This window comes from Microtus pennsylvanicus, chromosome 13 (genome assembly GCF_037038515.1).
Source record: "Microtus pennsylvanicus isolate mMicPen1 chromosome 13, mMicPen1.hap1, whole genome shotgun sequence".
Taxonomy (NCBI): domain Eukaryota; kingdom Metazoa; phylum Chordata; class Mammalia; order Rodentia; family Cricetidae; genus Microtus; species Microtus pennsylvanicus.
The window spans coordinates 55,741,502-55,767,495 of NC_134591.1; the positions used below are offsets into that span (position 1 = coordinate 55,741,502).

At 45.1% G+C, this 25,994-nt stretch overlaps 1 protein-coding gene and 1 long non-coding RNA gene across 2 annotated transcripts; one reads left to right on the plus strand and one right to left on the minus strand.

The window, feature by feature from the left end:
* Positions 1–1,352: 1,352 nt before the first annotated feature.
* On the minus strand, positions 1,353–25,953 carry LOC142833765 (uncharacterized). Its single transcript, XR_012907444.1, has 3 exons — positions 25,709–25,953; positions 3,743–3,791; positions 1,353–2,680 (listed from the first exon to the last, which is right to left on the minus strand). It is a non-coding gene; the product is annotated as an uncharacterized LOC142833765 (long non-coding RNA).
* Positions 13,080–20,821, plus strand: Mycbp (MYC binding protein). Its single transcript, XM_075945493.1, has 5 exons — positions 13,080–13,190; positions 13,337–13,409; positions 18,023–18,071; positions 18,271–18,400; positions 19,623–20,821. Exons 1-5 carry the CDS (start codon positions 13,107–13,109, stop codon positions 19,665–19,667), a joined length of 381 nt encoding a protein of 126 aa, XP_075801608.1. The 5' UTR covers positions 13,080–13,106; the 3' UTR covers positions 19,668–20,821.
* Positions 25,954–25,994: the final 41 nt, after the last annotated feature.

A 25,994-nucleotide genomic window follows, 5' to 3' on the forward strand; every position in this document is an offset into this window, starting at 1 on the left:
AGGAGCAGTGAGCACCCTCTTTACCTGGGAGCCCTCTCTCCACCCCCACTGCAGGAGCAGTGAGCACGCTCTACCTGGGTGCCTTCTCTCCAGTCCCTACAAAAGATCCTTGAGTATAGGCTTCCTTGGCCTACACTTCCAAGTGTCTTTCTCTTAACCCTCAAGCCCCAAGTGAGTGAAGTCCTGAGAGAACGTGTGCTGTGGATATGTGCGTGACCAAGACTCCACCCCACCCCACCCCACCCCCTCCTGCCACGAGGCTCAGAGGGATGGCAAAGGCTTTTGTTGATGTTTGTGTGGATGTTCACAGCATGTACAGAAAATGCCCCCCATGGCTTTCTCCCTCTTGACTCCAGCCTGAACGCTGCTCCCCCACAGAGACCGCTCTGCTCCCACCTTAGATTAGCTAGACTTTACTTCTGCATACCATAAAGCCTGCCTTCTTATTTGGCTGTATGCAATAACCCTATTCTCTGTTCAACTCTATGTAAGGAACACACTGAGCCTCCAGGGTAGTCTGGTTTTATCAGAAAATCCAGACCACCTGATCCCAGCTTTTCTGTGTGTCTGTCTGTGTTCGTCATTTTTTTTTTCTTTCATTCCTTACCACCCTGAGTCAGGTCCAAGTTCCTGAAGCTATGCGAGGATTCAGCACAGAGCATAGGATGACGCATGAACCCCAAGTGAGAGCCAGTGAGAAAGGAAGGCTTTCCCAAGCACGGCGCCATCTCCTTGAGGGATCCCTTGTCATAGCAGCAGCACACATCCTGGCAGTGACTCTCAAACCTCAAAAGTCTGCTAAGAGCTGGGTGGTGGTGGCGCACACCTTTAATCCCAGCACTCGGGGGCAGAGGTGAGGTGGGCAGATCTCTGGGAATTCAAGGCCAGCCTGGTCTACAAGAGCTAGTTCCAGGACAGGAACCAAAACTACAGAGAAACCCTGTCTCGAAAAACCAAAAAAAAAAAAAGTCTGCTAAGAAGTCTTTTCTCTCCTCTCCTGGGACGTGGTTCCGGAGCTGCCCTGGAAGAACTGACAACCTTACTAAGTGAAAGCCGAAGACACCAGTGTCAGGCACGTCCTTTCCCTGGAGGCAGGCAGGTCTCTGGTGAGAGTTCTAGAAAAGTGCAGGTTTGTGGCAATTTTACAGCTCAAGGGCAGAAAGGCCTTTGGCAGCAGATAATTGTGCTAGAATTCTTGCTCAATTCCTGCCTGAGGCTGCAATCCGATTCCAGAGTCAGGGTTTCCCACATACACTGACCTTCACTCCTACCTCAAACAGTCAAAGACGCGTAAGGACGGTCGTACTGGTCATTTTTCTATCGCTGTGATGAAACACCATGACCGAGGCAACTTACAGGAGAAAGAATTTATTTTGGATGTAAACTTCAGAGGGTTGGAGTCCATGGTGGGCTGGGGCAGCAGCTGAGAGCTCACATCTTGAATTGCAATCAGGAGGCAGAGAGTCAGGTGTGTCTCTTTTGCTCTCCAAGCAGGGCCCTAGTGACATACTTCCTCTAGCAAGGCCATACCTTCTAATCTTTCCAAAATAACTCTACCAACTGGGACCGAGCATTCAAACACATGAGCCTAGGGAGGTTCTCATTCAAACCACCACAGCACCCTAAATGAGGATCCAGGGTTCAGACATGATGTTTCAGTGTTGTAGAAACACACATGTATAGTTTGTCCAGCTTTTCTTAAGGAAACACCAATTTCACATTTTCTTTCTTCTTTCTTTTTTTCTTTTTTTCTTTCTTCTTTTCTTCCTTTCTTTTTTCTTTGTGTTATGAAGATTGGTCACTGTGGTGGTTTGAAAGAAAATGGCCCCCAAAGGAAGTGGCACTATTAGGAGGTGAGGCCTCATTCGAGTAGGGGTGGAGGAAGTGTCTCATTATGGGGGTGAACTTTGAGATCTACACTCAAGATCCCACCCTGTGTAACAGACCACTTCCTAGTGCCTGCCTATCAAAATGTAGGGTTTTCATCACCAGCACCATGTCTGCCTGCATGCTACCCTGTTGCACCACGATGAACATAAGCTAAACCTCTGAGAATATAAGCCACCCTAATTAAATGTGTTTCTCTTATAAGAGTTGCTGTGGTCACGGTGTCTCTTCACAGCAACAGAAGCCCTCAGTAAGATAGTCACTTTTGAGCACATCCTGAGGAGTCTGCATGCCCTATGCATGTTCCCTGGATACAACCAGAGAGGTGACTATGCTCTATGTATAAAAAAAAATAGGGGAAGCTGGGCAGTGGTGGTGCACAACTTTAATCCCAGCACTCGGGAGGCAGAGGCAGGTGAATCTCTGTGAGTTTGAGGCCAGCCTGGTCTTTAAGAGCTAGTTCCAGGACAGGCTCCAAAGCTACAAAGAAACCCTGTCTCAAAAAACCAAAAAAAAAGGGGGGGGAATGGTCCCTCATGTGCCTTCCACTTAACTCCTTTCATCTAGCTAACTCCTGTCTAACATTGCTCACTTGAGAGAATTCCTACAGACAGGGGTGATACCTGTCTGGCTGCTGCTTGTTGCTTGGGAACGATAGCAAAGGCTGGCAGCTGATCTAGAGGCCCGTGGCAGAAGCTGGGAGGAGTTTCCATATCTGCTCCCATTGTCAAGCCGACCACAAGAGACAAAGCTGGTTGTCAGGTAGAGCGCTGGGACATCCTCACCAGCAGGCCTAGGAAAGACAGGGGCCCAGTTAGCTTAGGGATCAATGAAGGTACTGAGGTAGTGACTTTTGCAGGGTTGAATGTGTGCCTTTTTATTGTAATATGAGAGGAGCTGACGAGGTTACTGCCCCCTTTTAAAAATAGATTATGCACTAATGGAGAAGTCTTAATATCAGAAGGAGCTGGGAAGTCAAGTCAGAGTAAATCTTCTAGGAAATTCACAAGATAAGCCCCAAGTAAAAGTCTTCAGATAAAGATATGTAGTGGTACGAGCGGCAGGGCTGCATCCCCAACACCCCAGCCGCCTGCTAGCTTATGGCCGAAATAACAACACACAAACGGTATTCATTTAAACACTGCTTGGCCCATTTCTATCTAGCCTCTTCTAGGCCAACTCTCGCACCTGGACTAGCCCATTTCTAATATTCTATGTAGCACAGCTAGGTGCGCTTACCGGGAAGATTCTAGCCTACGTCCATCCTGGGTCGGAGCTTCATCGCGTGTGTCTGCCCAGGAGCGGGGAGCATGGCATCTCTCTGAGGCGTCTGCCCCTGAGAGGAGAGCTGTGGAGTCTGAGCTCACTTCCTCTTCCTCCCAGCAGTCTGTTCTGTTTACTCCTCCCACCTATGTTTTAACCTATGAGGGCCAGCCAAGCAGTTTCTTTATTTTTTTTAACCAATGACCTTCCTCCATCAAAGATACCACCTATGTTTTAACCTATGAGGGCCAGCCAAGCAGTTTCTTTATTTTTTTTAACCAATGACCTTCCTCCATCAAAGATACCACCCATTAACCTTGTTTGAGGTAGTTATAGCACTTAGGAGCAATAGGCTCAAAGATGCAGCAGATGAGGCCGTAAGAGGTAGGGGTAAGGGAATAAGAAAAAGGTCAACATTCCTTGGGCTGGAGAGATGACTCAGTGGTTTGAGGACCTGGGTCCTATAATAATCTCCCTGTGATGTGGAAGCCTGGTCCCACCCAGAGTCACAGCGACTTGAGTGAGATGGGGAGACCCACGCCCACGCCTGGAGCTGTCCACTCTGGGCACCGAGGAGAAAACATGGACCTACCTGGTGCCTTGTAGCTCCAGAGTGGACAGAGGTACGAATGGTTCAGGTCCTATGGACAGAGGTACGATATGGTGTGTTATGGGAGAGAGACAGTCAGACAGACAGACAGAATGGTTCAGGTCCTATGGACAGAGGCAGATCTGAAGAAATTAGAGAGCTAGGGAGCGGGCTGGCACGGTGGGGGAGCTGACCCCGCGATCAGCAGCCACACGCGGGGAAGTGAGCCCTGCACTTGGCCTGGACAGCACAGCAGAGATGATCCTGTTGGTAAGAGCACAGGCGAGCAAACTCTGATGATGGGAGCACCGGCAACCTAACCCCACCCCCGTCTGCAACATAGGAACATGGACTGGGGAGAGATACCCTCCCCCTAAATCAACACCCGGGGCAGGTGGGACTGATGGCCCTGACCCCCACCAGCTGCAGCGCTCGGGGGAGCAGGCACGGCAGCTTGCCAGGGCAGCATTATAGAGTCAACACCGTTAGTGCAGATGTGGCAGAGCCAGCGGCGGAACTCTGGCAATGGGATAGCTGTCCCCACTTCCCATCTGGCAGACCAACCCTAAAGCTGCCCAGGCCCAGACAGAGGGTTACAACTTGGCGCGCCCCAACATCCACCCCATCTATGATCTGCTTGAGCCTGACCCGCAGACCCAAAGCTGCAGATCTCCACAGCACAGGGCATCAACAGAGATGTCCAGGAAGAGTCTTAGTGAGGGTCTTGCATCGATTGTGTAGTGGAGACCAGGGGCCTCGAAGTGGACCAATGAACAGTTGCAAATAGAGCTGTTTGAACAAAACTGTATAGTTTCCAGAGTTATCAGCACCAGACCGAATCCATTTCACAACGAAGCAGACACAAAACCAGTGCTTCAATTAGATGACAATTCAGATAGGCCTCCTTGAAGTCAAATCCTATAAAGCTGGTTTTCATTTTAGTTTCTAAATTCACCCATTTTCACTCACCATGTTTTCAGAGAGAGAGAGAACAATATAAAGACAGTAGTTGCAATTTATTAACTGTCCAAAACTGTCTCCCAAAGACTCACATTTAAACATATATACATATGCTTACACACATACGCCTTTCAAACAGACACATTGAGAATGGAAATTTTAGTTTGCAGATAAGGAAAAATTCACAAATCAGGTGGCCTGGGTTGAGTAGTAAGTTATCTGTGGGCAAGATTGGCTTGGCCCCATGTTGCTTTAGAAATTAGCATAGATTATCAAAGGCTAGTCAGAATTTTTTCTAGGGGGCACTGAGAGTAGGCTTAATATTTTTCATGTTTACATCACTGCAACAGAAATGTCCTCTAAACTCTCATTTCTCTCTCAAATGTGTTAAGGAAGGGGTGCAGGGGGTTGGCTTGGGAAAGGAGCGGCCAACAAATAACCCTTCAGGAATGAGCTTTAGCGGGAGAGGTCTCCATCAAATCAGCAGCATGTTATATCAGAGGACATGACGGGCCTGAAAGGGAAGGAGAGGCTGCCCTTCCAAACTCGAGTGGAGCACCATGAAAAGATAGCTTAAAACACAAGAGTTATTGTGGCCAGGATGGTGCAGGGTTGCAGAACAGAGTTGTGAGATCCCCCCCCCCCCCAAGTGGGTGGTGGTAAGTTTCACACCGTGGGATTTAGTCTGGGATAGCCTACCTGACTATTTGGTCTGGGATAGCCTTCCTTAGCATGGAAGAGCCAGGTATGGGGGAAAACCATAAATTAGGGGATGTAAAAAAAAATTGTAGCACAGTATGACTTCTTCACACTCGATTTTGGAGACATGACATGAGCTATGCCTTAAAAAGTGGTCAAGGAAGACGGTAACAGTAAACGCTGTTTGGTCCCCGTTGCATAAAGTTGCCTAAATCTAGCAAGAAGTAAAAGTCACAGCTTTTCAGTCATTATCATGAGACTCTGAGAAATGAGTCCGATTTCGGGCAGAAAGCTGCAGGGGGGCGTGGTCTGAGTTTTTTAGCCCGTGAGATTTGGCCAGCTTAGGTCTCCAGTGTCTTCCAAAGCCATGCCCGTGATCTAATATGATGACTCGGAGAAGCACAGTGCTCTGAGCAAACCTAACCCGGCTGCTTCTGTCCCACACCAGAAGCCCAAACTTAGCTCTACAAAACTCAAACGGCTCAGATGAACTAGGAAAGATAAAGCTAATCACCACGTGGCAGTCACCAAAAATGGTTTAGATAGCACCCAAAGTGCACAAAAGCGCTCTGACCCAAAGGAAAGCCAAAGCCCAACAGGGGAAAGATGTGGTAAGGGGTCAAGCTTCCTAAAATATTCAAAACGAAGTCCCAATGCTCGCTTCTCTGCTTTACCTAACAGAGCAGATGATGCTGGCTGAAACTGGAGGCTCTAAAAAATCCCTGGAAAAAAGCAATTCTAGAAGCTGTTTGGGGCAGTTCAACTTTTGGTTCTCCATCTGGGGTCAGCTTGCTGCCAGTGGCTGCCACACAAAATGTGTCTTTCCTCCAGGCTGGCTTGACAGCTGTCACTGAGGTTACCAAAGCCAGAGCCTTTGTCCTGGCGGCAATGACTAGTCAGGCTTGGCCACCCACCCTCTAGGTCCCCTGAGAACTCCTTCTCTTGTCCCTGGCCTTCTGCTTGCTATAGCTCCCCTCAGCTACCTATGCCTGCGCCTTGCCACATACAGCTATTAACAGATGCCGTCAGGAGATAGAGGAGCTGAAGATCCAGAGATGAGGAAGTGAAGGTCGCACCAACCTTCGAGGAAAAGGTAGACTTGCTCGTAGGGCAAAGAATCATGAACCTTACAGAAAGCTTTAATAAATAAATAAATTAAAAAAAATAAAAAAAATAAAAAATAAGAGAGATCATAATAACAATGCAAAAAAAAAAAAAAAAGAATCATGAACCTTGTTCCTAGGTAGCTCTGAGCATCCCCTACCCCTGAAACCAAGGGTCAGGTGGCCAAGGATGGACAGGCGCCCTTGCAGTAAAGGAACTCATTTCTTTGAAAGCTGGTGATACTCAAAATTTTATAAAAATATTGGCGTGGATCTCCTAATGAAATTAGTTTTTTTGATGATGTTGGGAGTCTATTTGGCAAATACTTGGATGCCAAGGTACCAAAGCCGTGGGTATGGGAGAAGCAGTGCCCATCATGTGCGTCCTGAGCATGAGGAGAGCCATGCCATCAGGCAGATTTGATGAGGGCTGAGACACTGCCTGGTAGAACGATGCCAACAAGGAAAGGCACTGCCTGTGACTTCTGTGCTCTTGAGCTTCGCTGTCCTTCCTCCCTTTGTCTGAAAAGGACACAGCTGCTTTCTGTTGTTATAACCAGGTCCCTCCTAACTATTTCCACTGTGTGCTGGAGGATTTCTTGCTCCACAGCTTGACAGGACCCCTGGAGCTCAAGACTTTTGCAAGTCCTGTGGTGCACAAACCCTTGGGCAAGAGTGGGTTGCGCAGCAAGGGGCTGTTCCATCCTGAGGGCAATTTAAGGCCTACAGCTTGACAGGGTGGCCACTCAGCATACCTCACAGAGATCATGGCCAAGGGGGTGAATGTGGACTCACTTGCTCTGAACAGAAAATTTTAAATGCCAGGGAATAGCCATTGGGAGGAAATGTTTTAGAGGGTTTTTTCCATTGTATTTTTTTAAATGTGTATGGGTGTTTTGCTTGCATGTATGTTTGTGCACCAAATGCATGCAGTGTCTGTGTAAGCCAGAATAGGATATTAGATTCCCTGGGATTGGAGTTGCAGATAGCTGTGAGTTGCCACGGGAACTGCAGAAATTGAACCTGGGTCTTCTAGAAGAGCAGTCAGGGCTCTTAACCACTGAGCCACCTCCCCAGCCCTCTTCTGCTCATTCTTGATATATACTTTTATGTTCTGGAGCTATTAGGCTAGTGCCTTAGCAGCCCAACAAAGCAGGCTTAGTAATGCATCTTCAAAGCATATTAAAGACAGACTTGATAGTGAAAAGTAGAAAAAGATTTATTCAATGTGGCAGTGTTGGGACATAGGACAAGGGGATGCACTGACCTGGGTCCTTAATGGGTGTCCCGACACGAAGTTTAGGTATAAGAAGTCATGCGCAGCTAAGCCATCCTGGCAGAAGGATGGGTCCATCCAGCACTGACCCTTCCCTGTTTTGGTGGAAGTCTCTTTGCAAGGCGGTCAGACAAGATGTCAGAACGGTGAGAGATCCCTTTCCCTACCCTCAGACAAGTCCCTCCTCCTGTGGGATCCAGGCGTCAATCTCCCGAGTGAAATTTCTAGGGTTAGTCCAGTTTCTTGGCATAGCCTGATGAGGAGGAAGACTGAGGTGGACGCACATGTTTCTTCAGCGGTACACTCCCAGGGGCCTGAAGAAACCTGTCAAGCGGTGGTGGTTTTATCTCTGCCTGGTGTCCTTCCAATAATGGGCTGAGTTTTACCCCTCCAGAAGCAGTGCTTGTGGTTGCTCAGAGAGTTGTTATGTCCTTGTCTTTCTGTTTGTTCATCTTGCCATAGCTGACAAAATATTTCTGGAGAAAGAGTTATACCCTGGCGCTCGCTCTGTAGACCAGATGGCTTTGAACTCACAGAATCTGCTGCCTCTGCCCCTTGAGGGCTGGGATTAAAGGCGTTTGACATCAAGTGTACTTTTTTTTTTTTAATGAGAATTTACCTCAACATTGTGCTAAGTAGTTCTAGAAGAAATGGTTTGTGCTTAACGGTGTATTTGTTCATTTGAGCTGCTTAGAATTTTCCATACGACTTTTTTTAATTTGGTTTGTTTGATTTGTTTGAAATGACTTGTTACAAATAATGGTTGTATTTTATTCTTAACACTAATTGCAGGTTTTAAAATACATATTTTTTTAATTTTTGAGATTATAATTACATCATTTTCCTCTCCCATTAACTGCATTATATATTTTCAGAGCAGGTTTAAAAAATTGTTTTCATGCTGTGCCCCGCCCCCATACCGCCCCTTACAGATGATGCGCCATCTGCTGGCAGAACGGCAGCATAGCTTCAAGATGGTTAGAATGCACCATGCTTAGGTTCATGCGGTCAGGATTGGCAGTTTTGTCAACAAAATTCGAGCACATCTGGACGTTGTACATTTGTTTGTAACCGCAATGAGCTTCCACAGAGATGTGAGCTAATAACCTTCGTCCTCTTCCTGCAGGAGGTGTGCAAAGGGAAACTGCTATGCACGGCTGAGGAAGAGGCCCAGCTAGCTATTACAAGCAATGGACATACTATGTACACTGGCATTTTAGGTACAAACTGCAAATCAAGACGTGTGTTCTGCATGGTTAGAATATTTGTACATCATGTCTCGTCTTTAAAAAAATCAGTAGCCCTCCTGTATACAGATGACAAAAGGGCTGGGGAAGAAATAAGAGAATCAACACCCTTCACAATAGCCACAAATAGCATAAAATATCTTGAAGTAACTCTAACCAAACAAGTGGAAGACTTGTGTGACAAGAACTTTAAATCCTTGAAGAAAAAAACTGAAGAAGACACCAGAAAATGGAAAGACCTCCAATGCTCTTGGGTAGGCAGAATTAATATAGTCAATGGTGACGCACGCCTTTAATCCCAGCACTTGGGAGGCAGAGACAGGTGGATCTCTGTGAGTTCGAGACCAGCCTGGTCTACAGAGCTAGTTCCAGGACAGGCTCCAAAGGCACAGAGAAACCCTGTCTTGAAAAACCAAAAAAAAAAAAAAAAAAAAAAAAAAAAAAAAGCAATCTAAAGATTCAACGCAATACCCAGCAAAATTCTTCAAAGACCTCGAAAGAACGGTACTCCATTTGGAAAAGCAAAAAAAAAAAAAAACAAAAAAAAAACAAAAAAAAAAACAAAAAAAAAACCAAAAAACAAAAAACCAGGACAGCCAAAACAATCCTGGGCAATAAAAGAACTTCTGGAGGCATCACAATCCCTGACTTCAAACTCTACTACAGAGCTACAGTACTGAAAACAGCCTGGTACTGGCACAAGAACAGATAAGAGGACCAATGGAACTGAATAGAAGACCCGGATATCAATCCACACATCTTTGAACACCTGATCTTTGATAAAGAAGCAAAAAATATCAAATGGAAAAAAGAAAGCATAGTTAACAAGTGGTGCTGGCATAACTGGATATCAACATGTAGGAAAATGAAAATAGACCCATATCTATCACCATGCACAAAACTCAAGTCCAAAAGGATCAAAGACCTCAATATAAAGCCAGCCACACTGAACCTTATAGAAGAGAAAGTGGGAAGTACACTTGAACGCATTGGCACAGGGGAACCACTTCCTAAATAGAACCCCAGCTGCACAGACACTGAGAGAAACAATTAATAAATGGGACCTTCTGAAGCTGATAAAGCTTCTGTAAAGCAAAGGACACGGTCAACAAGACGAAACAACAACCTACAGAATGGGAAAAGTTCTTCACTAACCCCACATCAGACAGAGGTCTGATCTCCAAAATATACAAAGAACTCAAGAAATTGGACACCAAAAGATCACATAATCTAATAAAAAATGGAGTACAGACCTAAACAGAGACCTCTCAACAGAGGAATCTAAAATGGTTGAAAGATACTTATGGAAATGTTCAACATCCTTAGTCATCAGAGAAATGCAAATCAAAACAACTCTTGAGATTCCATCTTACACATGTCATAATGGCCAAGATCAAAAACATTGATGACAACTTATGCTGGAGAGGTTGTGGGGAAAAGAGAAGACTTCTACATTGCTGGTGGGAATGCAAGCTGGTACAACCCCTTTGGAGGTAAGTGTGGCGATTTCTCAGAAAATTAGGAAACAACCTTTCTCAAGACCCAGTAATACCACTTTTGGGTATATATCCAAAGGATGCTCAATCGTGCCACGAGGTCATGTGCTCAACTATGTTCATAACAGCTTTGTTTGTCATAGCCAGAACCTGGAAACAACCTAAATGCCCTTCTACTGAAGTATGGATAAGGAAAATGTGGTACATTTACACGATGGAGTACTACACAGGAGAAAAAAATATCGACAGCTTAAAATTTGCAGAAATATGGATGGAGCTAGAAAACATTATTTTGAGTGAGTGAGGTAACCTAGACACAGAAAGACAATTATCACATGTACTCACTCATAGGTGGCTTTTAAACACAAAGCAATGAAAGCCAGCCTACAAACCACAATCCCAGAGAAGTTAGACAACAATGAGGAACCTAAGAGAGACTTACATAGATCTAATCTACATGGAAAGTATAAAGTATAAAAAGACAAGATCTCCTGAGTAAATTGGGAGCATGGGGACTTTGGGGGAGGGTTGAAGAGGGGAGGAAGCAGAGAAAAATGTAGAGCTCAATAAATATCAATAAAAAAAGAGGGGGGAAAGGGAAAAGTTAAATTTTTAAGACTCAGGTGACAGGTTTAGCTGTGAAGATCTGTCAACAACTGTCTCAAGAGAGGGGCTCCTGGGATGATCAAACATTATCTCATTAAGGGAATAATTATTCCTCTCATCTCCTTAGCATGTCTTCAGGCATACTGGCTTTCCTGAGGAGTGGTCTCTTGCTCAAGTGATAGGTTGAACTCACCCTTAAAGCAAGAGACGATAGTATTTACTATTTCAGTTTCTCAAAGATTAAATTATCACGTCTCCAATTAGGGCCAGTGGTCAAAGTCAGATTCCATTCTTTTGACCAGAGGGACACACTTCCCTTTAATGGGCCCCAAGCAAGCCCTGATCTGTCTACCCTTCCTTTCTTCTCCTTTCAGGTCAAACTGCTTTATTACATCTCAAATAATTTAACAGTTTAATACAGCATCTATCTTGCATCTAGTCTCCTTTCAGTACACTAACTTTATCATTAAGTATAAGAGACGAGGGGAGCCCTAGGGAGATAGCTCAGTGGGGGAGGGTGCTTTCTGTCCAAGCATGAGGAGTTCATTACAGGTGAGAGCGTAAGACTCCTGCAGTCTTCAGACCTCCAGCTCTGCCATGGCAGGAATTCCCTTCTCCATCCCATCCCCCAAAAGGAATAAAAAAAATTCCATCTAGATTTTTCTTTGAAATCTAGATAGTGGGGCTTGGGAGACAATATGTATTGAAACATGAATAGACTTAAATCTATTTTTTTAAAATAAATTTTTTGTTTGTTGGTTTTTGAGACAAGGTTTGTGTAGTTCTGGCTGTCCTGGACCAGGCTGGGCTAGAACTCAAATTAGTCTGCCTCCGCCTCCCTAGTGGTGGAATTAAATGCATGTGCCATCACAGCCCAGCGAATAGAATGAATTCTACGCAAAGGAGTCAAAATAAAATCTAGCCAAGTAATGGGTACATCTGCGCCTAGGAAAGTTCTCAGTAGAAAAACAGCAGAAGACCTACGTTTAAATTTATCTTCTGCATTTCCGGAAGCTCCTGAGGATCACAGGATAAAGTGGGACAAGCATTTTGGATGAAGCAAAAGAAACTAAAGAGATATACATGCTTAATACTACCTGTAATTATTTTCAACATATTGGCTCAGATAATAACAAAAACACGCATATTATGTATGGAAAAGAAGTAAACGTTAAATACTGGGGGTAACTAATAATAAAGGTAGGACCACGACTTTTAGAGGTCATTGTTCTAAACCAACATTGCTATAGATAGAAGTCAGCCCGCAGCCCACAAAGCTTTCTCCCAGCTAGCTGTATCTGCAAACCTCACTGGGCTTAGTGCTTACATGTGGGCCCTGAATGTGGAGCCCAACCTAGATTTAAACTCTTTGCGTAGCCGAGGGTGACCTTGAACGTTTCCCTGGTCCTCTTGCTTTCACCACCCCCCCCCCCCCCCATGTTGGGTTTTTTCTTTTCTTTTTTTTTGAGACAGGGTTTCTCTCTGGCTTTGGAGCCTGTCCTGGAACTAGCTCTGTAGACCAGGCTGGTCTCGAACTCACAGAGATCCGCCTGCCTCTGCCTCCCGAGTGCTGGAATTAAAGGCGTGCGCCACCACCGCCCGGATGGTTTTTTTCTGAGAGTCAAGAAACGGGCGTTGGCCGGTCGCCACCAATTCCAAAGACCCTAACAGACAAGGAGTGTGCCCATTACCACGTGGGGGAGGAGTTCGGCAAAGAGCCGCTGACTCCAGGCCACAGCACACAGGACGCTCGCCAGGATTCACCAAAACCTCGCCTCTTGCTAGGCAACAGAATCTCCACGGCGACCGGAAAAGGAAGATGCAGGGCTGCCCGGAACCGCGTAGGGCGGGCGCACGCAGTCTCCCTGGGCTCCGCGGAGACAGGGACACACAGCGTCCCGGTCGCCATGAAAACAGGCCACACCCCGGCTATCCCGGCCCGTGCCTGCCCAGTGCGCAGACGCACATGCCGTCCCGCGCATGAGCAGTGCGGCTTGGAGCCCGCCAGCCCGTGTCTCCGGCGCCAGCTACGCCGCTGTGGCTGTCACTATGGCCCATTACAAAGTGAGGGGGGCGCGGCGTGGCTCGGGGCGTGCGGGCGGCGCCGGGTGGGAGTTGGGGCGCGTGCAGGGCTTGGGGGCGGCGGCGGGGCGCGCCGTCTTCCTGCTCCGGCCCCGGGCTCCGGTCCCTGACCCGCCGTGTCTCCTCAGGCCGCGGACTCGAAGCGCGAGCAGTTCCGGAGGTACTTGGAGAAGTCGGGGGTGCTGGACACGCTGACGAAAGGTGAGCCGGGGCGGGCGGTGGCTGCCAGCACCCGCGCGCTCCCGGCCAGGTGGGGCCCTCCTGGGGACCGGCGAGGCCTTGGGGTCCCGCGGGTCGGGCGCACGCCGGCGGCGGGACGTCGCTCTCAGCCCGGGACTGAAACTCTTGCAGCTGTTGCAAAGTCTCTCCAACTTCCGTTGCTTTCCCTCGAGCAGCCGCAGTGGACACGTTAGCAAGAGACCTTGAGATCCCAATTTCTCCCGCCTTATAGTGTGCGGGACCTCATACATTTTCCTTTGGACGAAAGGCACCTAAGAAAATGACTGGATTTGAAGGAGGGTTACTATTAGTCCTCAAAGCTGGGGATTCATAGACAAGTTGGGTCGTGGCCTTTCCACTCTTTCAAACTGTAGTATTCCTACACTGTATAGATTTTATAATTAAAGTAGAATTAGATTTTGAAGCGCTTCAGAGCACATAAAAATGACTATATTATTCACCTTAAAAAATGGAAGCTCACTGTGAAAGTGAACCTGCATCCCTTCCTTTTTGGGTGTAAGGTTAGAGTGTGGTGGCTGAAACCAGAGGGTCCTCAGAAAGAATACAGCTAAACTAGCCTGACCGTATATTGAATACCTGCTACATGTTACTCAACAAAACGTTGCCCGGTGTTTTCAAGGGAGTAGAATGGAATTCTTGGCAGGGACTGAAACCTTGGTCCTTTTGAGCATGGGAAGTGTCTGGGAAATTATTTGCATCTGCTTTTTAGGGAAACAAAGGCTGGCTAGGGGATATTCTGGGAGAATTTAGCTTCTAATTCCTTCACTTGGATGAGCGGACAGGTTTGAATTACTACCTATTCTCGACTCAGATTTAATTTCCTCTGTCTTTGCAAGTCAGTGTGAGCAAACTGTAAGAACTACTCTGGGAAACCTACTCTGTGGCCTCGGAAGTGTCTCAGATGCTTGGAATTTTGGTAAAAAGCCCCTCATATTTGTTTCTTCCATGGAATGATCTTATCCCAGCCTTGTGTTTTGGGCACCAAGGGTTAGAGCCATGGAAATGTCCCCACTGTCAGGAGCCTGTAACATAGGGATGCACACACCAGAACACAGTGCCAGCGAGTGGTAAATGTATAACTCAAACCATAGCGAGGCTGGGTGATAAAGCTGTGACACTTCACATTGAGTGGAAAGGAAAGACCTTTGAACAGAAGCTAACGTACAGATAAGTAGCCTTAATCTGAAAATTTGAAATCTAAATTGCTCCAAAGCCTGTAATTTGATGTGGAAACTCCCATACCTGACTGCATAAGTTATGTCAGTCAAAATATGGCAGCCGAGAAATATTTGCTTGTACAAGGCCATGCTCACATTATGTGTATTAGGTCCATATGGAACGTAAATAGATTTCATGTTTAGGCTTGGATCTCATCCCCAAGATATCTCATTATGTATGTGTAGATATTCCAAACTTGAGATAAACACTGAAATGCTTTTGGTCCCAGGTATTCTGTGTATGGGGTAGGGTAGGGTTGGATGCAGCAAGGGGACAGAGACGCAGTAAAAGGCAGTGGAGGAGTTGGAGATAACTGAATACAGAGAAGATGTGCAGCTTTCAGGCCGTGTAAGAGACTGGAAACCTTTGCATGCTTCCTTCCTCACGCTTTTTAAATTCTACTTTCCTAAATAACATCAGGCAACATAGATACTATCTATTAATATGATTTAAAACTTAATTTTAAAGGGTCAAACAGATGATTTATATGAATTTACATTTTTCCTATCCAGCAAACATTTCAGAGAGGATTTAAAATGGTTTTTAAGGTCAAAACACTGTAAGAAGCCAGGCATGGCAGCACATTTTTTAGTGCTCTAGTGAGGGAAGGTGGATCTTGCATTTACTGCTTGTCTGGGGTACATAAAAAGACCATTTCAAAAAAGCAAACTAGAGCTAGGAAGGAGCGATAGCTCAGAGCTTCAGACCACCTGATGCACAACCATAAATATCAGAGTTCCCATACGAGCGCTTGTGTAGTAAGTCAGGCAGGGCCTCTGTGTAATCTCAGTGCTGGGAGGGGTGGGGGTGGAGGCAGACACAGGATGATCTCTAAGGCTTGTTGGCTGCTAGTTTAGCAAAATGCAAGCTCCAGGTTCAGTGAGAGACCTTGCCTCAAAGGTCTAAGGCACATGCAGAAGACCATGGTGTCTTGTTTTATTTCTAATTGTACTTGATAGACTGAAGTAGGACGAGTGCTTGAGTCTGAGACCAACCTTGGCTACAGAGTGAGACTACATCTTATAAACAAAAACCAAACCAACCCATCAACTGATAACCAAAAGAGCATCGAGTAAAAAACATAAAGTGATGATGACAAATCATCTGGAGCAGCATTTTATTATTTTGAGCAGGGTATCAACCTATAAAATGCCTGGTTTAAAATAATCTGGCTGCTGGGACCGGCAAGAAGACGGAGCAGGTGAAGATGCTAGCTGCTAAGCCAGAGGGACCTGAGTTTGATTCCTGGAACTCATACCTTAGGAGGCGAGTGTAGAACGTGTCCTCTGACCTGCCCAATCTTCCCCTCCCCCATGTAACTAATAAAAATAAATCTAGCTGCTAGAGCAAAGGGAATATAATTTGGTCAAATTCTCTTCAGATAAAAAATACAGTCATCCCACCGAAAAGCACAAGAAACGTAACACTTTGTAGCATCAGTCTTGCACGAACTGCTGACAGGAATTTGGAAGGAGAAGGCGAGAGCCTTGATAGTCACACCTACAAAGTGTAAATTCTGGCTGACCGGGTACGCTTGGGTGCAGCGCTCACAGAGACAGGCAGTCTCTCCAAGCTAAGGCCATCCTATTTTACATAGTTCCAGGACTACCAGGGCTACATGGAGAGATGCAGTCTTTCAAAACCAGTAAATACAGGTTACAATTCAGTACAGATCAGTGGCAGTAAGTGGAAGAAACACTTTTGAATATATAATTTTTAAAAAAGTAAGTAGGGATTTGAGTATTGTTAGATAAGATGATTGGAAGATAGTGGTGATATAAATGCAATTGCTCAAAAAATTTTTGTGTATTTTGGTGTAAGTTAAAAGTACCTGTTCACTGGCTGTTTTTCATACTGTATTTAATTTATTAAAACTCTTAAAAACCAGAAGAGGACATGTAAATTGGTTTAGAACAGAACTTTTTTGCTTTGTTTTTCGAGACAGGGTTTCTTTGTAGCTTTGGAGCCTGCCCTGAAACTAGCTCTTGTAGACCAGGCTAATTTCAAGCTCACAGAGATGCACCTGTCTCTGCCTCCTGAGTGCTGGGATTAAAGGTTTGTGTCCCGCAGAACAGGACTTCTTAATTTGGACTTTTAAAGTTATACACACTGAACAGTTACACTTTTTGCTTTTGTCAGATTTTCAAAGTTGGGTGTGGTAACACACACCTGTATGGGAGAACTGAGGCAGGAGGACTGCCACAAGTTTGAGGCCAGCCTGGGCTACATAGTAAATTCTAGGCCAGCTTGGGTTACCTGTCATATTTGTTTTTTGAGACAGGGTTTCTCTGTAGCATTGGAGCCTGTCCTGGAACTTGTTCTGTAGACCAAGCTGGCCTCAAACTCACAGAGATCCACCCATCTCTGCCTCCCGAGTGCTGGGATTAAAGGTGTGCACCACTATCGCCTGGTGGGTTATCTGTCTCTACATATAGATTCAGGTGTCTGCAAGCTCAGGAGATGTTTTTAAAGGGTCCTCAGCACCAGTCTGGAGAACTTGCCATGTGAATACTGAGTTGCAAGAGAACTTGTTTGGTAAATGAGTGAGACAGTGTTCACGTGAGGCACTAGTATATTTTTAAATGCCAATCTGAGCATGTTGATTACTGGGAACATTTTGGTTGGTGCCTAGCCTATCATACATAAAACTTAATTCTTGAATATTCTGAATGGAACACTGCAGTTAATTACATAAAATTTCTTTAGTTGGATTACATAGACTTTTTAAAGACAGGGTTCCTTGTAGCTCAGGTCTGTAGTTCACTGCTTTTCCACAAATGAATGACCTCAAACTCCTTATCCCCCTGCCTCACCTCCTAGGTCCTGAGATCACAGGCGTGGGCCACCACACCCAGCTTTCTGAATTGTTCTGCCGTTTTCCATGTCCCACTTCAGTCAGTCTTACAGCCTTCAGAAGTGATCTTGCCACCCCCTGCTTTAAAACTGGTGAAATATTTGTAGCTCCTAGGATCATTTTTCCATCGTCTGACCCTAGCTACCTTTCTGTTTATTACTCACAACATTCTTGACACGTTAATTCCCTAGTATGTGCTCTGAGTGTTCCCGTTTTTATCTGAAACACAGCTAGGTCTCAGGTCTGCCTCTGATGCTAAGCATTTCTCCAGTCTCACTGCGAAACTCAGTAACTACTATTGCAGTTCAATACTCTCTGTGTTCCTTATCTTTTGCAATGGACTGTAAATTTGTTGCAAGCAAGAACACTGAGTATTCACCACTGTATGGACAATCTTAGCAGTCTGCTTGCCCTCTAGCAGGCAGATAGTATTTACTGAGTTTCTGAATATTCAGCCATCTACACTGAACACCTCATTCTTTTCTTTCTCTTTGGTTTGCAGTGTTGGTAGCCTTATATGAAGAGCCAGAGAAGCCCACCAGTGCTCTGGAGTATCCTTTTCATCTCTGAAGTCAAAAAGGCCATATTTTTGACATTTTAATTTATTCAAATATATAATAAGCTTTAAATACTTTGGTTTATTGAAAAGTTCTTTTGAATCTTGACATGACCTTGGATAACTACTGGTGTGTGGTGGGTGACTGTCCCCAGCCTCATTCTCTGTGAGTACATTCTTAACACTGATGTTAGTTTTTTAAAGCATCACTTAGGAGCTGCTACCCCGGAAAGCCCAGAAATAGAGCTGCTTCGCCTAGAATTGGCAGAAATGAAAGAGAAATATGAAGCTACTGTAGAAGAAAATAAAAAACTGAAAGCAAAGGTAAATTTAAAAAAGAAATTCAAATTAAAAACCAATCTTGTCTCTGATGATTATCTGACCAAATCCTCACTACAGGCCAGGGATGTAGGTCAGTGGTAGAGCATCTGTCTGGCATGTGCGAAGGTCCTGGGTTCCATCTGCAGCCTGATAAAACCAGAGTAAACAACTTAACCCAACACTTCACTAAATGGGCAGCAGGGAAGGACAGTTGAGTATAGTTTGAATCAGATACATGGCAAACTTAAGCCTCATCTAGAAAAATCCCAAGACCAACAATAAATAGGGTAAGCAAAGTGTGATCAAGAAGAGGGAATTGAGAACCTGCATCAATAAGAAGGCTGGAATACTTGTTAATACTGCTTAAAGTAAATGGATAATTTTAAGGTTCTTAGGCAGTTCAGGTCAGTCTAGGCCACTGCTTTAAGGGCATCTAGAATGGGACAGTGCACAGTCTGCACTGTCTCAAGCATGCTAGCTCTAGGTACAAGGACAGAAGTAAACTGCCCTCTATAGCTGAAGTTTTCCCTTTGTTCAAACTCTCAAACTTGAACGTCAACGCAGTCTTTGAGGCTTACCACAGTCTGAACTACACAACGCACTTTCCATGTCTGACAGCTAATTGAAAGAAGTCAAATCTTATGAAGGCTAATGTTCTTGTAAAGAGCCATAAGCTTTTTTAAAAGAAAATGTCTTAGATTATCAAAGATGCTGAGATACACTTGGTGTCTCTCTGTGTAGATTAGGCTAGCTTTGAACTCAGATCTGCCTGCCTCTTCCTCCTCAGTGCTCGGATTAAAGGCATGCGCCATGCCAGGGCCCTTCTGGGACTTTTTAAAAGTCAGGCATTAGTTACTTTTCATTGACTATGCTAGTAGAAGTCATGTGACTCTTTGATTTTTTTTAAGGCAAGACAGCTCCATATTACACAGCACAGCAGTTTTAGAAAGCTAGACTGTTATGTACCTAGTATCTGAACAGTTGAGTCATAAATTGAAATTAAAGTTTAGTTCCCCAGCAATGCTAAAGGTTTACATGAAAAGGGATTTTGTTAGGCTTAATTGTGCTCAATCTTAAGTAAGCAAATGGTTTAAGAAGGATAAGTTCAGAAACTGATTACTGACTCAATAACTAAGTTGAATATAATATCTAATTTCATTGTGTTACTAAGTTTTTTACCCAATTTAAATAAAATTCATCTAAATCCTCTGTCTTTGCCCCATAGCTTGCTCAGTATGAGCCACCTCAGGAGGAGAAGCGTGCTGAATAGGATTCTTCTCAGTTGAAAAGACACTGAAAACTGGTTTTGTATCACTTGAATAGCTTGTATAGTATATAATCTTTCCTGAAAAGATGCTATAAACTTTTAATATGTAAAATCCACTCATCACACTTTAATGTTATAAACACATATACATAGAATCACCAATAAAAACTCAATATAACTTTCTTTGGGTCTTAAAGGAGGAGAATCCAAAGTAGATCTCGAAGAAAAGCTAAAGAGCCATGTAACTTTTCACCTTCAAAGACATTTTATTTATTATCCAGTTAGGAATGATGGTACTGGTTGTATTTTAGCTAGGAGATTTAGCATGGAGCTATTCCTTGGTTGAGGACTTGAGCATAGTAGGCACACTCATTCTTGACAGTGTATTCCAAGTAGACAGCTGGACAGATGTGTGATGTAGGATGCTTCTGCATGGGTTCCCATGCGTCTTCTGCTCCCTTATATAATATGGAACAAAGAACTCTTTGCCACCACTTTGCCTTAGATAACTGTGTGCGTGCCAGTGTGAACTCTGACACCACGTTTTCTTTCTATGCAATCCCGCCCATCTGATAATGCTGCCTTGCTGTGCTGTGTGCTTTAGTGCGTCCTGGTTGCACATTAGTCTGTGCTGTTTTCAGTTTGCCCAATGCTGCAGTTACCTTGATTGTAATTTACATAGCTTCCAGTAGGACTACACTCTTACCCTGCCTTACTTAGTTCCTTAGTTGAACACAGAAGAGAGATAATATAAAATTCTGGGTTCATGCACAAGCTGGGATGGGAAGGAGGATGAACCATTATGTCACAGATGATTATAATATGTAATTATATAGTGCTTTTTTCCCCCTTAAAGGTATTTTTTTGAGCCTTGAATTAATTTTATCTTTATTATCCCTGTGAAGGAGGTAGGGCAAGTATGAGGGGACGTTGGGTGCTGAATTTTTAGGCCAAAGACTGACATTTATATGAATTTGTTACTGTTGGCCTCTGGGCAGGTCAGTTAATGGCTTGGAGATTCACTTTCCTTGTCTGTACTATGACCACATGTGCTGCCTACCTCACAGGGTTGTTGTGAGGTCAAATGAGATCATGTACATGAAAGATCTGTAAATGGTAAAGTACCACGTTTTGTTAGTCCTCTTCTTTCTTTTTGGGTAGGGGACAGTCTCACGTCCCCCAGGCTGGCCTTGACGTTCTGATCTTCTTGCCCCCAGCTTCTGGGATTATAGGCCTTCACCACTCCATCTGGCCCTAATCAGTCAGATGTGTTGTTGGTTACTTCCTTTCCTCCCTCACAGTGAAATCCTTCTAGTTCATGTCTTCTGTCCTTATTGTTAGGGAGCTTGTCCTTAAACAGCACACATCCAATCAAAGCTGGTTTAACCAGCGGAGGCACTGGCACCTGCTGGAAACTCTGACCAAGCCATTTACAAGGGCATTGTAATCAGTCATGGCAGGATTGTGGCAATGGTCTGTGTTTCTGCCAGTCTCAAGTTTGTTTCTGGAGGGTGGCCAGCTACTACTGGAAGAACATTCAGCTTAACAGATTCTCTTTACTAAAGTGCCTCCTAGATGGACAGCACTGGGCTAAGTGCTGGTTTGGTAAGGATTCGTTTATTATGAGACATGTATGTAAGCAATGTGCTGGGAACTGTGGAATAGCTAGACAGGCTCATGAAGATTTGGAAGAGAGGCGACTTAGCTTCTTTAGGCAGTTTGTATGGCAGCCGTTTTGTTGAAACAGACAACTAATTTTGTTTTCTGGCAGTTTTCTTCTCTCACAACACTACTGTTATTTATTTATTTATCTAACTATTTATTTATTTATTTATTTATTTATTTATTTATTTATTTATTTATTTATTTATTCTAAGACAGGGCTAACTGTATGTAGCTGTAACTGGCCTGGAACTTACTATGTAGCAGATGGTAGCCTTGAACTCAGGATCCTCCTGCCTCTGCTTCCCAAGTGCTAGGATTAAAGGTGTGTGCCACCATGCCTGGTCTAATGTTCTATTACTCAGTTGTTCTGTGACTGCCTCTTGAATCACCTTTTTGCACATTAGTTACAGTATGTGAGTTAGATTACCACCTGTAGGTGCAACTGACCTGGGCCAGCCATTGATAGTGAAGAATTCAAGGTCCGGGGCTGGAGCAGTGGCTCTGGTTCAGAGCACTGGCTGTTTGCTCTTCCAGAGGTCCTGAGTTCAATTCCCAGCAACCATATGGTGGCTCACAATGTGGAGTACATACAGAGTACTCAGATTTAACAAACATACATCCCCCCCAAAAAACCCCTCCACAAATAAATCCTAAAAAAGAAAAAAAGATTTCAGGGTCACTGGGCATGGTGAGCCACCTGACATGGGTGCTGGGAACCAAATTTGGGTCCTCTCCAAAAGCAGCGCATGAACCCCTTTTCCATCATTTCTATCAATGACTTGAATGAATATTGTATACAAGATGATGCTAAATGGAGTAGGAAATGTAAGTCATCTCTTCAGTTCCTGCTACACTTCTGCTGCTTCATCTAGAATATAAAAATTATGGGCTACAGACATGGGCTAAGTAAGTAGAGGTGTGTGGGCATAGGCCTGAAGAACTCAGCGTAATCCCTGGATCCCACAAGGTGGCAGAAAAATCAGCTTCCAAGAGTTGTCCTTCCACATGTGCTCACAATACATATTAAACAGTTCTGAACAGGTGGGTGGATGGCCCATGCCTGTAATCCTAGCACCTGGAGGGGAGAGCGTGAGGACTTAGTCATCTCTGACTACACAGTAAGTTAAGTGTGTAGCCTTGTCTACGTAAGACCCTGGCTCAATCCCCCCCGATGTGTGTATGTGTACTTTCGCATCTTACCCACCTTACAAAGTTACTGTCAGGATCAGATTAAATACAGTGAGTATCAAAGTGCCTTGCAGACTACAGGGCTCCCTACAGGTGAGTTGTAGTAGTGCCACATCTGTAAATACCATGGAATTGGAAAGGCTGGCTACTTTGGAACAGGTTTTAACCTGATAATCTGGAGTACCTAAGCTGCTGGGCACAAACAAAAAAAGTTACAAATACCAAGTCATATAGCAGTTACAAAATGTAGTTACATAAGCTTACAGAGTAGAGTTTCTGGCAAAATTCTAGTCATAGTGATCACTAATGTGAACCATTTACAGTCCAAGGAAACAAACATCTGGAGAACAAATGTCCAGGTGCTAAAAGAAGTCTGCTTGGAAGCCCTGCTGGTCACTGTGTAGGCACCAGGTAGCTGAGGGACGCTGACGAGCATGAATGCATTTTAAGGAAGAATGATCAACAGGGAGAAGGGATGTGAAAGCATGGCTGAGTGGTTCAGTGTGGTTACCACTAGTTACACAGGGCAGTTCACTCAAAAACAAAAGCTCAGTTCCTCAATCACACCAGCAGCGTTTCTGGCATTCATTCATGTGGCTATCTCGAACAGTACAGACAAAATGGTTCTACTCAAAAGTCGTCTTGAACCGTACTGTAGAAGCAACGACAGAGCAACTGAGGATAGCAGGGAACAGAGAAGACTAGGAGCGCCTGGAGCTCTCTTCTGTGAGGCTGAGAAGACTGGGTGTGTAATGAAGGCTGCCCTGGAATAGCAGAAGGGCTGTTGTGAAGAATTGACTATTTTGTTCCACTTCAGGCACTGAGGAGTATGACTTGGCTTGAAGCCTTTTTTGAGACTGACTGATATTATAGCAGAGAATAACCTTGAACTTCTTTCTGGTCCTCTTGTACTTCCTTGGTACTGTGATTACAGACAGGCATGTGCTACCAGGCCTGGGGTATGCAGTGCTGAGGACAGAATCTAGGATTTCATAAACCTAGGCCAGCATTCCAACAACTACATCTCCAGCCCCTTAAATAAGAAACTTGATAAAGATGTATTTTTATTTTATGTGTATGAGTGTTTTGCCTGCTTGTATGTATGTGTACCCTGTGTGTGTACCTGGTATCCCTGGAGGTCAGAAGAGAGCACTGGATCCCTGACATGGAGTTATGGATGGTTGTGAGCCATTACACGGGAGCTGGGACTGAATGTGGGTTCTCTGCCAGAGCACCAACTGCTTTAATCATTGAGCCATCTCTCCAGTCCAGAATAAAAATTTGAGCTGGCAGAGCTTTGGAGATGGTTCAGTGGGTTAAAGCACTTGTCACATAAATGTGAGGACTTGAGTCTGAATCCCCAGAACTCACGTAAAATTGAGCAGACTAGTGTAATTTCTATAATCCCAGGGCTCCCGTTGTGAGCCGGGAGGTAGACAGGAGTCAACCCAGAAATTTGCAGGCTAGCTAGCTTTGCAAATGTAATGCTCTAAACACCAAAGAAGAAACTGTCCCCAAACTCAAGGTGAAAGGTAAGAAACTATCTGAAGTTGTCCTCTGACCTCTACCTCACCCAAAACTGCTAAAATTTATACCACAGCTACCCTTAAATTTGATTTCCCCTGGCAAACAGTTGGTTCTCTGAATCCATGGACTCAGCCAACTGAATTGGAAATTTTTTTGGGGGGGTGGAGGGAATTGTACTGAGCATAGGTAGACTTTATTCTTGCCCTTATCTATGCAATATGGCATAACAAAGTTACATTTTCCCCCATGACTCCTAGAAAAGTGTTTAGCTCAGGCTGTCCAGGAACTTCATGTGTAGAGCAGGCTGACTTTGAACTAATTGAGGGATTCTGTATCTGCCTCTAAAGTGCTAGGATTTACAGGTGTGTGCCATTGCCATCATACCTGGCTAAGACACCAGTCGTATTTATTGGGTATTATAACTAATGCAGAGCTGACATGAAGTACAGGAGTTGTGTGCATAGGTTCACATGCAAATAGTCTATACAAGGAACTTGACTGTCTTCCAGTCTGACTGTTCATGGGTTTGGATTGTCCTGTAAGCAGTCTTCCATGGACAGTGAGGGACGTGCGCATTTTTCTGTTTGGTTTTTCGAGACAGTTTCTCTGTGAAGTTTTGGAGTGTGTTCTGGAACTCTGTAGCACAGGATGGCTTCAACTCAGATCCACCTGCCTCTGCCTTCAGAGTACTGGGATTAAAGGCGTGCACCACCACCGCCCAGCGGATTTAAGTACATTTAAGTTCATTCTGCCTGCCTGTTAGATACTGCCTTTAACTTACTAGGATCGGGCATAACCAATGTGCCAGGCGTACACCAGCTTACTTTTTTTCTTCACTATCAAGTCTGTCTCTGAGTAGGGCATAAGGCTATGTGGTAGAATTTGCCTAGCATACACAAAAGGCCCAGAATTCTATCCCTGGCCCTGCAAACGACACAGCCACCTTGTAAAACCGAGACCCCTACCCCAACTCCACAGGGCTGTACTTTAAGGCCTGTCAAAATTCCACTTCTGGATTTCAAAACATGAAAACGCTCATACGGCTTTCTGAAGCACATGTTGACAGCAAACATTTGCCGTCATTGTTCCCAATTCCTCTGGTCTCTAATCACAGGGAAGTCAAAGATGTGGCAGTACTCAGTTGCTGGATGGGATAGTGGAGGAGCACTGCCTAGTTGGGAACGGGAAGCTAGAGTCTGCCGACTATAAAGACAGCAGGAACTTATCCGCGATCTCCTTGCAGATACGGTGTTTTAGCACGCTTGTATTTGTTTTCCTTATCGGCTTCAGCTACCAGCTAGGGCAAGTTATCACCGGAACTTATAACTGTCTCTGCCTTCTGACTGGCTCCTACTTTATACACTTTTTCGCACATGCCCACCGCATCATCGGTCAGGACCGGCTCACGACCTCCTGTGGACTTCCTCGCCCAATTCTCGAGCGGTTCATCTGTGCTCATGGCCTTCTCACATATAAAATCTGTACTGAGTCTAGTTACACAGATGTCCAATCTCTGTTAACCTTCAAGCAACTCGAGGGCAGGCAGGGGCAATGCGGTTTCAGTTTCGAGTGCCTTCCGGGTGGTACCCAGGACCTGGCAGGCATCCTATAAATACTGGCTGGGCAGCTGCAACCGGAGGAGGGGGGGGGCAAGGAACTCTTACCCAGACGCCCAGAAGCATCTTCCCTGAGGTGCTCTCGGAGCCCGAAAGGAGGCGGGGAGCGGCGAGCAGCGCGATGCGCGCCGGGCAGGCCGAGGCGGTAGAGGGATGCACCCAGGGCGAAGGCCCGGAGCCCGACAAGAGGCGCGGCCGGGCCGCTCTCCTCGTGACTCCTCCTTCCCCCTCCCCGCAGCAGTCGCTGCAAGTCAGGTGATTCCAGGCACGTGATGCACACCACCTACCCTGCTGCTCCGGAGTGACAACCCATTCAGCCAATAAGGAGCCGGTT